Consider the following 15,392-nt stretch of genomic DNA (forward strand, 5'->3'; position numbering starts at 1 on the left):
GTAGTGTTCAGACTTGACATAACAGGAGGTTGTCTAACCTTTTCAGGATATAATATAGATCCCTGTGTAGACTGTAATTAAGTTGGATTTATATAAGATACACCTGTGCACAAACCCAGGTCAAGATAATTATTAAAAACATATGTATAAAATCCCATAAAATATAAAGAAGTGGACATAAAAACATTTTTATCTGGACCTGGATTAAGTTCAATATTTCCAATGACTAAAATAATATTAAACAGAAGTCTTAAATGTTGTTTCCGATTGGGTAAAACAGAGTCTGTTATATCCGTGCCTTTAGCACTAATGTCTTTTGTCCACTGATGAAAATCAGTAACATAGGCCGAAATTACTACCCGATCAGGTGAGGTTCTGAAGCCAGTCAGTAGCTTTCTTTGCTGAATGGCGCACACTTCAAGGCTTGAATAACATGGTTCCCATCATGTCTTTTGTACAAGGCAGACATATTTGCATATAAATGCTTATTGTAGCCATCTAAACAGCATAAAACCTGATTGTAAAAGCCAGCTGTTGGGCTGTAAAAAAAGAAAATTTCAATAAGGAAAATTGGGATGGGAATGTTTAAATTATTTTCAAACAGTGGAGCTGAAATCAATAAGAAGCAAACAGTGCTGGTTGTGTTTTTACTTGAACTAATCACATATAAACCTATTTGGAGTTAGCACTGTATGCTGATTTAACAGCTAAAAAACCAGTTATTTTTGTCATTGCTGCATGCTGCCTGATTTTCAACCATCTGAAACAATGTTGCCCAACAGATATGAGGGGTTATAGCCGAKTAACATTTTTTTTTACATAAAAACAGTTATGATATATTTGACACAACTGCTTCTTTTGATCATCTTGGATTTGCTGACAGAAACACATCAGTTCTCTCTTTGAAATGGTTGTTTGCGTGCATGTATGTAAGTGCAACTATATGTGTGCATGTGCATGTCTGGTGCCCAAAGCGGAGTGATGCCCCCGCTGATTTTGCTCCTCCAGCTCTTTGTCCTGCAGCACTCAGTGTGTCTGCCTCCTCAGGAGACTGTCAGGCTTCTCTAGTGTGGCTCCACAAAGGCCCAGCCTCCTTTGAGGTGTTAAAAACTTCCATTTATGCATCTCCCTGGACAAAAAAAAAGGGGGYYAAAAAAAGCACCAAGCCCATTTGAGTCCAGCAGCAACACAAGCAGACATTGTGGCCACGCTTCTCTAGCACTCATTTCACAGATTCTAAAACCAGTATGTGGTGAACAGGATTTGAGGGGCTAAAGTGCCCCACGAGGGCCAGGCGATAAGAGGGGAGAAACGCCACCACGCAGTAAACTAGAAGATGGGTCCAGGAAAATAAACACATTACCTGGGAGAGAGAAATGGGGGGGAGGCAACTTGTTTTCATACCCCTGCCCCCAACATGCACACCAACACAAAGCTCCACACCAAATGAAAACGAAACAAGGAGAAAAAAAAAACGGAAAATAAATGTGTGCATATCTCGAAAGTTAAGAAAAGAGGGCTTCTCAGCGTGCCAAAAGACAAGCCTGTTCTGTGTTCTCTGTCTTCACAGTCTTTGGAGKAAAAAATCTGTGTGAGGAAATAAAAGAGAAGTGATCGGCTGCCGCTGCACAGCAGCCCGTTAGGAACACTGGGGACTGAAAGCTGTCCACTGTGGAGGAAAACATTTTCTCCCTGCCTCAGTTGCTCAGTAAATAGACTTTTATCCCCGTTATTTGATGCAAAGAAATGACAGATGATGTATTTGCCAAGAAAGTCTTGTTCACCCACGGCACTGTTTCTGAACCGAGCCTGTAACAAACTCTCAGTACAAAAGCTGCCGCTCAAGAGCGGGACTTTCTTCCTCCGCTCCTTTATCTGACATCAGCTCTGCCAAAACACCAGACACTGTTTCACTCTCTTGACAAAGATGMTTTTAACTGGAGTGACATGCTGGTAGTCGTTCTTGACACGCTGGCATGAAACGTTTTGTGAATGTCTTGCCTGATGTATTTCAGTGTCAGTGCAGAATCGGCTAAAACAAAACTAAATAACAAAAAAAAAGTCTGGGAGAAACAGAGTAGAAATAAAAATCAGAGAGGGTGAGTTAGTAAGGTTGTATAACAGCTGTTTGGCTGTGACTGACCACATTTCCAACACCAAATAAGCCACTGATGCGCCAGATCGCTTATAGAAATCCAGTTTGTCTTTTTAATGACACTCTGCTGGATAGTTTACCTGTCCACAGACGTGTCCATCAAACTAGTGAACACAGTTTGTGTGTCAACAGTTTCCCTCAAATCTCGCTGTTCCTCTCAGATGAGGCTAATACATGAAGAATTAACTTTGTGGAACTGGGTATTTAACAGGCAATTTCAGATGTTCAATTACGATATCAGACATTTCTGTGCCAGAATGTTCTAAGCTCCATCTCCAACACCTGTCTCCCCCCCCACCCCCTTACTCTTTACCCCATTTCCCCTGGGACCACTGTTACAGCCCCATCTTATTGCATCCTAACCCCCATGCAGTTTCCAGCCTAACTATGTGGCTGCTGCTTGTGCAGAGATAACCACACTGCATCCAGGTAGGGAGCAGCCTACTGATGGCATAGATTACCTCTATTGTCAAAATAACTAACTCTGCAGAATTCCTACTTTAGCACGTTTGGACGAAGAGGAGAGTGAGGATTTGGGACGGAGGATTGGGAGGATATTTTTAAAAACGCTGCAGATCTGGACATATTCCAATCAGGAGTTGAAGCACAAGTTTTGGCTTGCTCGRGTGTATTCCCATTCACAACTTCAGCACACATGCACGGTACGCAAGACGGCACATCGGCATACACAGAGGCTCGTGCCGTCCATGCAGGAAACGTAAAACTGTCACAGCTGTATGTTGAATTAAATAAAGTACATGGAACCACGACTGGAATTTTGTCAGAACAGATGGAGATTGGCCTCTGCTGTGCTCCGTACAGCTGTGGTGATGCTGCTTATTGATGCGGAGCCTCCGTAACATGATGGATGAAAAAGACAGCTCTCTGTTATGGGCAAGGGAAATTAAATCAAGCGTATCCCCCCCACCACACACACACACACACACACACACACACACACACACACACACACACACACACACACACACACACACACACACACACACACACACACACACACACACACACGGAATTGGAATCTGAAACTGAATATTTCTGGACCTAGGTAGTAAAACTAGTTTATCCCGTTCGGTACAAGAAGCTCAGACTCAAATGACCAAAAAAGCTGACAGATAAAATAGATACTGGTCAACATGTGAATTTCAGATTTGGAGTCTGTCTGATTTATTGAAAATATTTGCATTTTCTAACATGTGGAGCCAGGATGGACAGCAATTAAGCTGATGAAATATAACCAGTGTTTGTGGGTGTAATTTATACAGGTCATGACTTGAATGATGCTAAGATTACTTCACATGAAAGTGTTCATTGCATTTCTTTCTGTGTGKGTYCGTGCGTGRGTGRGTGRGTGTGTGTGTGTGTTTGCYGCCAAAACAGGAGAAAAGGCCACTCTTTGACAGAAATGCCACAGGTGGCTGTGAGCTATCTGTCTCCGCTGCTTTGATGTCGGCTGCATGTGTTCACTGTTTGGTACCTGAGAGCCAGGCAAAAAAAAAATCTTCACTATTTTTACAATTACTTAAATAGAAGTCGTTTGTTTGTCTCACACTCAAACAATAACTTGTCTGCTTGTAACTGTTTTTAAAGCCTTTTGCTAATTATGTGATTGGCAATAAAAGAGGGTTTATTTAATATTTCCTGGTTCTACATGCTGCTACAATAATAGCCGGTTGACACAGAATCCTACTAAACCACAGGGATTCCTACATTTGCTTCATTATAATGTCATCTGGATTCGTTCATTATTTTCAATTATAACTTCTTTGTGTTTCTTTTTTTTCCCCCTCGCTGAAATAATTAACTTAAATAAGCAGTGGAATCCAGCTCCCCACGTCTTATTTACCCGATTGTTCTCAATTAAGATCAAATTATTAGTTCAAAGATTGTTTTAATAATACACTGTGATTACATGAACTCTCATGTTTTTAGACAAAGAATGACTAAATTACCATATTTTTTATGTCCCCACCCCCGCAAAGGAATAGATTCTTGACTGAGTAAATTCAAATAAAAGTTAATCTTGTACATGTGTGAATCCAGGATTTAATTAACTGAAATGAACTCTAAATCAATAAGATCCGAGGTGGTGCTTATGATTAAATCAGCTGATGCTTTTTTATTTGAAATGAAATAAAACTTGATACAATAATTTTAATCAAAATAAAAAAGGGAAAAACCGTGTTAATGCGTGTAAAGTACATTTAATGGAATAAAATGTGTTTTTTATTGTGTTGGTAGGAACACACTGCTGTATGGAGCAGCTTTCCATTCAGCTGGGGGGTCACAGGGGTCCCCCTCTCTCCCATTGTCACGTCTAGCCTCAAGGCTGCCACATTCAGACCCATCTCACCGCGTTAGCCCACCGTCCTCCCACGCAGCCGACTGCGCTGTGCTCTGACAACTATGCTGTGCAAGTCTATATATTTCTGCAGTCTTGTTGTTGGTGGCTTATTGGCCCCGGCAATAGAAGACTGAGATGCAGTAGTGCAAATTAGTGACAGATCAGTTAAGCGTGACCTTAAAAAAAAACCCTTGGCCTTGTTTAATTGGCAGTGTTGAAGCGGACTAATTGTATAAATCAGCTGGTAATGAGATCTTGGCTTATTGTGAAAAACAAGATAATGTGAGAAAATGAACATGAATGAGCTTAGAGCGTTTCCACTTCCTACGCTGGGAGCTTAGAAAAATGAATTGGTGTTTCCATAATCTCATTCCTTGTTAATTTTTTTTGMGTCTTTTGCATATAGATTTAAGATTTGTCTTTTCTGCCATGTTTTGCTGGGGTTAAATATTTTTATACCTGTCTTCTGGCCAAAACAGGGGGCAAGAAGTTCATAGCCGTGCACACTTTATAAGAAAATACAAAATCTCTGTGAATATTTGTCACAAGTCGTAAGGATTGAAATGATGTTAATGATGCATTAAAACAGTTATAATCAGAGGTAGCCTTCAGCTCATTTTATTCTTCTAGCCTTCAACGAGTAGCAATTTCTTTTTCACACTTCTTCAAACCTAAGTTTTTGTAACATGCACCTTCTTATTCTACCAGGCAGCCTCCTTGGTCTTTGTGTGCTCTTTAACAGAAACATTTCAAAAGACAAGCTGGAACTAGCAGAGCATGGCCTTTAAATAAATCACTGGGAAGCAKTGTTTGATGAAAGACGGCAACGTTAAATAAAACAGCTGATTTATAAGCTATTTGTTAGTTAAAGCTGTGGATGGAAGACAGGATAATGACACATGAGAGAAGAAAGTTTTAAACACTTGTACATGTTTCACTTTTCATTTTGATATAGATAAATGCAGGTGTTCTGGTTTTAAAATAATCTGAAAGCTCTATTGAATATGCAGTGTTCCCAGCTAAATGAAGTCTTTTTCTGTCTTTGTGCTTACGTTCCAGGTTATTTACATGAGTTCGAAATCAGCCAACCAGTGAACACTGGAAGCTGGGGATCAAGTCTTTCAGTTTTTTGTAAGTATCCGTTTGCCTCTTCAGCTGTCTCTGTCTTGCCACACGACTCCTGCACCCCTGCTGACTTTCACCCACACTYAACACCTGCATTAAATGAGGTGGACAATTGGATGGGCTTACAATGCATGCACAATTAAACAGTTCGAGACACAAAGTTACCGACAGACCTTACAAAATATTAGTCTCAAACTTATTTTTGGTGCAGTTTTACTGATTGTTTTTTGTTCCTGTGTTTTTGTGATTTTTTTTTTTTTTGTATGCTGCTGCTGTTGTCAGGTCAAACCTTTTGTTGTTGTTGAAAGATAAAGAATAGGTAATCCTATATTATTATTGTAATCAATGTATGCAAATCCTGTAAATACTTTAAGGAAACATGTTTAAGCCAGTATCACAGCCAGCCAGGTCTATGGTGAATATGAACACTTCTTGTACCCAGAAACATTTTAAGAGGCTTTCTTGAATTTTCCAAAGCAATATAGTAATACAATTACTATGAAATGTGTTCTTTTATTATTTAACTTTAAAACTGAGCTGAGTGCACCACAACCCTCTCTGCATAAATATTACTCTAAGTCTTTGTGCAGCTGCAGCCCGTGCAGGATTTCTAATGAAAATATATCTAAGATATTAAACAAATAAAGGTGAGGAACTTAGTTGATATTATTCCTTTCTTCCAAATGTCATTGGTGATACCATGGGAATCATATTAATGTGACTTGGAGGCTCTTCAATAACAGCCATGAAACGCCTCCTCTGAATTCAAAGTTCAGGGCCATTTGCCATTGTTTGATCATGCCATTTCARGTCACACGATGTCTTCTGCTCAGACAAACACGCACCTGTCAACCAGCAACCGATTTCTGCTGCTAACATTGTACAGTTGCAACAGCAAGTTATCAGTTGGCTCAAATTTAGCAAGATATTGTATTTAATTATTAGTTGTGTCTAAAGAAAAAAAATCACTCCATGGACTTCAGCAAAATACATCACCGGATAATTTATTGACACAATAAAGCCTTTCCATTAAAAACAGTTGTTCACAAATACAACACATTTTTAATAAGTTCCATTTAATATATTACGTGGTGTAAAGGCAGTAATTATACACTTAAAAATATTACTGACYGAATCTGTCATACCTTACATTTTAGCATTGACCAAAGTTAATTTAGTGTAACCCTAACCCTAATTTACATTTGGTCTACTAAAATATTAGATGTGACAGATTACTTAAATTTTTTTCCAGAAAATGTATTCATTGACAGACAAGGCTGGGTTATAATCAAAAATATGTTTTAGGTTGAAAAATAAATATCTGATTGTTAAATGTAAAAGAAAAAGCGATTCTGCTTCAGTGTTAGGAACTGACTTCAGCTATTCACTCATCAAAACTTGACTGTTTTAGGACAAAAAAAACCAGGATATGAATAATTTGGGGATTAAAATCATGTGTTCGATTCGTAAAAATGTTTAAAACACCTGTCAGTATTTGTTAGACACGAAGCCCCTGAGGGCTAACTGTAGATGAGTCTTGCTCATATTTAGCTGGATCTGAAGACAATCAAGAATCTGATTATTCTTGACTTGCAGGTTTAATTATTCTCCAAATATGACAGGAAATAATTGAGTTTGTGTTGCTTATATGGCACGCTTAATTACACTCATTCAGTCCCATCTGGAAACACCTGAGAGTACGTTGAAGCATCTGAATGGATACACTCTTTGTTAATGTGTCATTTACCTAATAAGCTGCAACCACACAGTCTCGCAGCTTTTCAGCTCCGTATCGATGGCTCCACTGAAGTGATGTGGGGAGCCATTTTGTCAGAAATTAAATAAACAGCACTTCATCATAAAATGAAAGTGAATCACCTTTGAATGGTCGCTTACTGTCTATTATTCAGCAAATGAGCCTCTTCAGTCCATTGACCCTTCCATGATTGTGGTCAACATGCTAAACAGACTGATGACTGCCTGACAATGGCGTCGATCTTATCAACCTCGGTTACTTCAGTGAACCTCAGAATTAATTTGGGAATAATAATTGATTTACGTGATAGCTATTAGTATTATTATGCCTTTACTTAATTTTAAAGATATAACCTTACTTAACAAAAAAGATGTGTACATATATTAACCTCTGAGTTTATTGTTATTATATGGTTCAGTAGATTGTTAGAGTGAAAACAGTTTTTTTTTCTGTCACCCTGCTTCTCATTTTGTTTTCCCGTAGTATCTACTGTTCGTACAAAAAATAAAAAATTAAAAAAACAGGACCAGAGAACATGTTACTAATCCTCCCGCACCCCAGCTGTAGAAAATAATGCATAACTAAAAGTCTGGTAAAACAAATTAATAATTTCAACCATGAGCTTCTTGCCCAAAAAGCCATGAATCGTCTCCAACTGATAATGCACCACGACCCCGGAGTGTGAAATCCCTGTTGCGTCGAGAGTAGCCAGTTAATTGATTCGCAAATTATTTAAAGTTTGTGGTGCCCAGGGGAGCACTGAGCTCTAATGACAGCCCGTTTCGAGAAAGCTGAAAAACTCTTCTGCGCCAAGATGGCACTGCATTGTATTAGTAAGGTGACAAGTTTAATCAGAGCCTCGTGAGATGAGTGTTCTGCCTTGTGTTGTTGAGACAATCCAGTCCACTTATTTGAACTCTAATGTGTTAACTGATGAAGTTAAAATGAATTGTAACTCATCCTGCATTTCTGGTATTTACTAATATCTTTATTTATTTTAAAAAACCCAACGCATACTAAGAAATAAAGTCAGATTAAATGAAAATTAAAATTAAAAAAAGATTTTTTGGCCCATTTATAGTGCAATAATTTTTTTAATGCAATTTATACTGTTATACTTTGTCCCCTTGAAAAACTGAATCAAAATTCAACAAAGATAACAAAACATTGATGGATAAAAATTGGGTCAGTGATTACACATTACACCCAAAAGAAGCTTTTAAAACAACAATTTGCAAAACATGCAATTAAAAGAAAATTTAGGGTGGATTAATGTCATTATTTGTTGCAAGTAGCATTGCAAKTCAGCATTGACATTTGTTTAAATACAAGTGACTCTTAAATATTTAAATTGTTTCTATTAGTTGTATAAAAGGTAGGAACATAGAAGAAAATGACTGACGTAAAATATTGGGCTATAATTTTCTGTTGCTGGAAGACCACAGTGTCGAGCATTACCTGTGGAGAACAGGCTCATCTGCAAGTTGACGCCCTGCATGTTTATTACTTTTAAGTAGAAGATGTTGGACCTCTGTGTTAATATCAAGAAGCCTCTAATCTCGACCCATTAGCAACTGCTGTCATTCAGACACACGGTGTTGGCCTGATTTAAATAAAATGAAATGAAGATGGTTGTTTCTGCTCCCTTGGCTTCACTCATTGCCATAAACATATGCTCTGTGCCCGCTTCTTTCCATCTTATTTATGACTTTAATTTGTTGTGTGGGCTGCACAAGAAATCAAATTTAATCCAATCCTCCCAGGGACCCTGTCATATAATAACATGGTAATTTCTGTGTATCCTTTTGAAAAATGAGGAAATTAATTCTTCCTGACATGTTCTAATTATTCCAGTGTGAACAGCGGATGGGATCCCCCCCCCACTCCGACCCACTCGCTCCTTCCTCCCCCCTCCTCCCCCRGAGCTCCCTAAGTGTCAGTTGCCGACGGGTGGCGAGGTGCTAATGCTGACCAGCAGCGCGTTTAATTTGAAACATGAGCAGACACCTTTCAACACACCTTCCTAATGTTGGAGTGGCTCACACAAATTAATTCACTACTCATCTGGCACATCTGACTGACATAGGTGTGTGCGTGAAAGCAGACGCTGAGGTGTTTTGCACATGTTGCAGTCTAGAAAGATTACGTTGGTCACTTGGATGCTGTTCGCTTCAGTAAAAAGCATCATAAAGGAGTGAGTTTGGATTCCAGCATCCTGCACAAAGGCATGCATAGATTCTGTGATTGTGTGCAGATATTTTGCTGAACTTTCACCATATAGGGTCCGTGTGTTAAGTTAATGCAAATATGAGATGCTGAAGTGTAGTTTTTTTTCCCCTCAACAAACACTCATTTTTAATACACGACTGTGATGATGAGAAAACCAACATCCTTACTTAATTAGGCTTTGTGAAGTCTCTTTTTTGTAGTTTGCAGAGACACTAGTGACAGAACAATAAGTTTATGTTTTAAAAGCTCCAATTGAGCTTAAAAATAATAAGTAAGCAAAACAAGTAGTTACCATCAGTCATAATAGTTCTATTTGCACAGGGTACATCACTGTATACATTCAGCCTTGCAAGTGAAGAAATGTTCTCCCAGTCTTTTGCTTGTTGTACAATGTGGAACCAACTGAGACAAGAGGAGGCAAAAGGAATAAACACAATTACTGAACACTAGTGTCGGGTTAAAACCACAAAACTGTAACTGATTAGGTACAAGTCGTGTCATGGTTGCAGAGCTTCCAGTCGTGACATCATGGTCTTATCGTGGAGAAAAAGTGCGTGGCTTCGTGAGCGGTTAGTGACTCAGACAGGGGCGAGGTGTCCTCATTGCTGCCAGGCCCCAAGGGATTTAAGCATGTCCCCCTGACCCCACCTCTGCCTCTCTACACCCTGTAGGGCTAATCCCTGGCATTTTAGATCCAAGCAAATGGAGCAACTTCACTTTTCATCACTATGGAACAACTGAAACAAAAGCCACCAGCTAGGCGGCCGCTGCACTGGCTCTGTGGACGTACTTTATCCATTTGCTTCAAGTCGAAGTTTTGTTAAACTCTCCTGATCCTTTCCATCTTTTTTAAAACAATGTTGTTTTTCATTTTCATTATTTTAGGAGAACATACTAATTAACCTGGGCTGTAGTACGATCTGCGTAGCTCACTTCTGTGTCTCACTGTGGGCTGCGCACTATGTGAGCCTGTTAATGACTGAAGACTGAGAGTGCTGCCTCGTGCCAAGACCCACATGGCTGCTGGCGGTGCATTAAATCAGCAGTCAATTTGACTGGAAGTTTGAAATCTGGGCTGGGTTAAGGGATGTGCTGAAGCCGTGTTAATAGCTAGCTTGTTGTCCATATGGTACTGCTTTAATAGAGCACATTTGTTGCAGATGGTGGGAGACTTGGTTAAGCAGAGGCAGCTTTTGGCAGAAGCTCGTTCTTTGAAAGGCTGCTGAGCTGCTCACGGTGGTTCAGGCCAACTTTGAGATGTCTATTCTCTATTTTTCTCTTTCAAACAAGTCTGCCCTAGAATTAGCTGAGATTGATTGGCAAGACGTTCTTAGTATTTGCCTTAAGACAAAAAAAAGAGAAAAAAAAGAAAAACTTTTTCTTTAGGTTGGTCGTTTGCTCTCCAAACCCCACCTTTTGCATTTTCAGTCCCAGCTAAGTTGTTTCTGACCACAATGGGATAATAGAAAGCAGTAACAGCTGAGGAAACACATGGATAAACACTGTGAAGTTACAGTTAAACAACAAGGGTTTAAAGGATACAATCCAAGATAATGATAAAAGTGGCTAGGGTCTGGTAGACTGCTAAAAGGGAATCATGAATTCAGTAGAAAAAGTTTTTGTTCTGTTTTATTTGTTGTAAGGTTCATGCAGATACGAGTTCATGCACTAAATTGTAGAATAAATTAGAGTATGTTCAGATTTTAGCTGTGTTCGTGTTGATAATTTTCTTGGCTTGTGTGTGTGCCTGTGCAGTGTGTGCTTTTTGCACTCAGAGAAGTGAGGAGACACGCTTGATCTGCTCTGCACTGTTTGACGGTTGTTTTCTCACGTTGTCACTGGCTTGGTGCGCTGTGGCATGGTGATGGTATTATGTGCGCTGGGCCCAACTGAGTGCAAAAAAGAGCAGAGCCGCGGTACCCCTGGCTGTGCCACTCTCCGCCTCCCCAGACACCTTATTGTGAGAAAAGTCTCGACTGAGCCCTCTGGACCTTGTGGAACCACTGCTCCGCTAAGTGCTGGCCCGGCTGAAAGGCACAGTGTCCTTGGGCTCGGCTCATTCTTTCCATTTTCTCAAAGGCTTTGTCTCCAGAAGCTGTTCGTGAAAGAGGAGAAAACGCCGRACTACACCCATGTCTTAAAACTTAAGGTTTAAGGACTAGATGTCAATTGTTCTTATGCTTTTCATGAATACTAAAAATTGTAATTAAATTTGAATTCCCATGAAAAGTGTGTTTTCACAAAAGGTCTAAGGTATGTGGATGATTTTAATTTAGAACTTAAAAGTGATAAAACTTTGAAATGTTAAGAGTGAAACACTTTTATAATGTTTTTGCAAGGTATCCTTGTCATTAATCAGTAGCTGAATATCTGTACCGGGCTCTTTGTGAGATCTAAAAGACTTGCAGCAAGTAATAAAATTTCCACTGACAAATTTGTTCCTTAAATTTCTGCTCATTTTTACCACTTAAAACAAAGCACACGCACACCCCAATCGATTTCCAGCCAATCTAACACAATGAAAACATTTATTACACAGCCCAATAACAAAATGGAAACCTGTCGTAAGTCAATTTTAGCCATGCGTCTCTAGTATTTTGCGGCTATGGCTTCTGAGCGACCCATACAAGTGGTGACATCATGACCACATCCTTTTGCCTCATTGGTGCTGTGATTCCCAGCGGCTGGGCTCCTCGAAGCCACAGCAGCTTTTGCCACACATGGGCTGSAGCTGGACCACCGCTGGCTACTCTGAACAGACTGGATCTGTGGTTTCAGAGCTGGATTCATGCGCATATATCTGCACACAGCAGCGAATAAAGGCTGTGTGGGGATCAGTAGGCAGAGTTTATTTGATGCAAACATATCATCAGTGCAAACCGATGTTGTATGCAAATCCAATCCCTCGTTGGAACAAGGTATAATTAATGATGTCAGTTCATAAAGAGGGGATGGGTTCCAAGTCATATTTCTGCTTTAATTAAAGACATAAGATCTTGTATAGGAAAATGTATAATCAGTATTTTTTATTCTTTTTTCTCTTTCCTTTTTCCTCCTGCTCTTTTTGATTATCACTCATTCCTTAGTGAAGAAGAAGAAAAAAATAAGTAATCTCTGTGATTTCTCCTGCCAGAACCCCACACGCTGACATGGAGGGCTTTCTTCGTAGCAGCTTTTTACTGAGGTTAGTTTCATTTCTGTTGATGCCATTTAGAATCACAGGTTGGGGCAAGGGGGTGGTGGCGGGCTCACAGGGGTTAATCTCTCTGACACATTGTTAGCTGTGGACTTTGTCCCATGTATACGTGCACATGTTTGTGTGTGCGCATGCGTTTGAACTTTTTTTTTTTTTGAAGATTGTCAAACATGGATTCTAACATATTTGCCCAAGCTGTGTGTCATGATTGTGTTTGTGTACTGCGTGGTTGAGAAGCATGCTCACCCTGGTAGCCTTGACTCACACTGAAAGTACACATCAACAACTTGAGGGTCACATATTGTATACATGAGTTGTCCCCACTCCCCCCTTCCTTTCATTTCACAGTTTTAACAGCCTGCAGGTCAGGCTSTCCTGTGTCTTCATGCTGCATGCTCTTGTCTGACCACTCACCTCGTCCGTCCTGCCTTGCTAAACGCCCTCATCAGAGACGTGGGGGTGAGGCAAATGGGGGCACATCAGTCTAGTTTTGTAATGTTTCCTGTGTTTGTGTTTGACCTAATGTAAAGATTTGCCTTTTTTTGTTGTTTTTACCCATCTTGTGTTTCTAATTAAAAATTTGTGCTGTCATTACACACAYTGGAAGTAAATAAGCAAGCTTATTTACCATTGGCTCCTCTCCTAGTCAGCCACCTTCTCTAGGCTCCAGTGTTGCTCCCTAATTAGGGTTGGCTCATTAAAAGCCACAGCAGCAGCATCTGCCTTTCAAAGCTGCTGTCAGCCAAACTTTACTAAAGCTAATGAATCCTCTTTGATTTCTTTTTAAAAAGGTCACTTATTTGATTAAATTAACAGCATTTTTTTCCCTTCTCTCTCTTAGAACTGTTGGGGGCATTTTAAAAAGAAAGGACAATTTGATACCATTACTCTTCCTCGTCAAAACGTCCTTCAGGAATTCAATGGGAAAACGTCTTGCCTATTAGAAATGATTTTAATTTTCTTTTGAATTCAAACACATGAAATCCCACATTATAACCWTAATAAAGGTGTGTGGGGGGGTAAGTTTAGTTCTGTGCTTTGATTATTAATTAATTAAATCCTGCGAAATCATCCTGCTTGAGTTATATTCATGTTCACAAGGACGTTTTTTATACAAACAAATCTGTGAGCTGAAAACAGTTTCCTTTTGTTCTAATTCTATTACACAGCTGAGAGAGCCATTTATCACCTCCAAATAAATTAAATATATTTAGCATGTATTCACAAATGCTTGATCTAGTTACTTTTGCTGCAATAAACAGATAAAATACAAACGCACACATGCATGTTACCTGTTTTTTATCCTTCAGGGCACGTCACCAATTTATTCTGCGTGCTACACCTACTGCTGTCTGACAGGAGTTATTCAGGCGTACAGCACGTTGCATTTTGAGAGTTCACTGCCATTGCTCATTTCTGCTATTTTTTATTAATTTTTTATGTTTTTGAGTGATGCTACAAAGTGGATGGCAGCGTTTATTCTCTCCGCTCGTCAAAATCAGTTTGGCAAATGATAAACTACACAAAAGACGATCTGTAGAATGTTTTTTTTTCCAGTAGATCTGTAGAATGTTACAGACTGAGGGTCGAACGCTGAAGGGGGACACATCTCCAAGTGATATTTTAAGATGCAATTCAAAATCTTGGAAAAATAAGGAGAGAAAATAACATGACCCTTGACCATAATGTTTCTCAACTGTGTCCTTTTCTTCCTCACAAATGAGACACAGCGCTGATTATTCTGACTAGACACATTATTGCACTACTAATGGACACCCTTTTGTCAATGTCAGTTTTAATTAAAGGCAGCAGCAGAAAGATATTATGCACACTGACTGAGGCCTGGACAATCGGGCCAAGATTAAAGGCAGGCTTTGCTTCAGAGTTAGCCCTTTTACTTTGATAAGACTTGTTTCCTGGAGTGGGCTGTGGGGAGGGACTGAAAAGGAAAGAAACAGCTTTGAAAAAACATGACAGAACGTTCTCCAGTGAAGAATCCCAATATATTTTTCTTTAAACAACAGATTTAGGTCAAAGGTGGGAGGGCTCTCTGAGTCTTTTCGTTCATGCAAATCTGCTAAAATATCCACCTGTTGTTGCCTTTTTAAGCTGCACCTCATCACAGTAGCACACCAGATGGGCTTTCATTCATGTGTTGAGTCATMAGTTCGGTTTTGAGTCATAAAGCGTTTTTTTGTTGCTATAAAAGTGCCAACTTTCAATTTTAACAAATGCTTTTTCATATTGCCACAAATCAAGTTCAAGTGTGAATTGCTTAAACTTTTTGGTTTCTTACACCCATATCTAAGTCTTTGTTTCAGGCTCTGCTTAAAACATTACCTTGACACTTTTAGTATTTCTAAAACTAAAGCAAAAGTTTGTATAACTGTCTCACAGGGTCTTTAATAGACACTAACTCTCGCTTGTTTGCTTCTCTTTGTTGATGTGTTTTCACTTTAGATCAATTTTTTATACCGCATTTAACAGCTTTTTGTTTGTGTAGTCATAGCGAGTGGAAAATAGAGAGAGAGAGAGAGAGAGAGAGAGAGAGAGAGAGAGAGAGAGAGAG

At 39.4% G+C, this 15,392-nt stretch overlaps 1 protein-coding gene across 4 annotated transcripts in view; it reads left to right on the forward strand.

Annotated features, from left to right (window-relative positions):
* The window catches only part of sox6 (SRY-box transcription factor 6), a 78,577-nt gene that overhangs the window by 14,858 nt on the left and 48,327 nt on the right, over positions 1–15,392 (forward strand). For 3 of the 4 annotated variants that reach the window (XM_014026557.1, XM_014026534.1, XM_014026542.1), the window contains exons 2-3: positions 5,577–5,648; positions 12,761–12,811. In XM_014026557.1, the coding sequence (XP_013882011.1) occupies positions 12,777–12,811 (35 nt within the window). In that variant the 5' untranslated portion in view covers positions 5,577–5,648; positions 12,761–12,776. The remainder of the gene's footprint in view (positions 1–5,576; positions 5,649–12,760; positions 12,812–15,392) is intronic. The other variant, XM_014026550.1, reaches the window with a different exon arrangement.

Source organism: Austrofundulus limnaeus, unplaced genomic scaffold (assembly GCF_001266775.1).
Source record: "Austrofundulus limnaeus strain Quisiro unplaced genomic scaffold, Austrofundulus_limnaeus-1.0 Scaffold5, whole genome shotgun sequence".
Taxonomy (NCBI): Eukaryota; Metazoa; Chordata; class Actinopteri; order Cyprinodontiformes; family Rivulidae; genus Austrofundulus; species Austrofundulus limnaeus.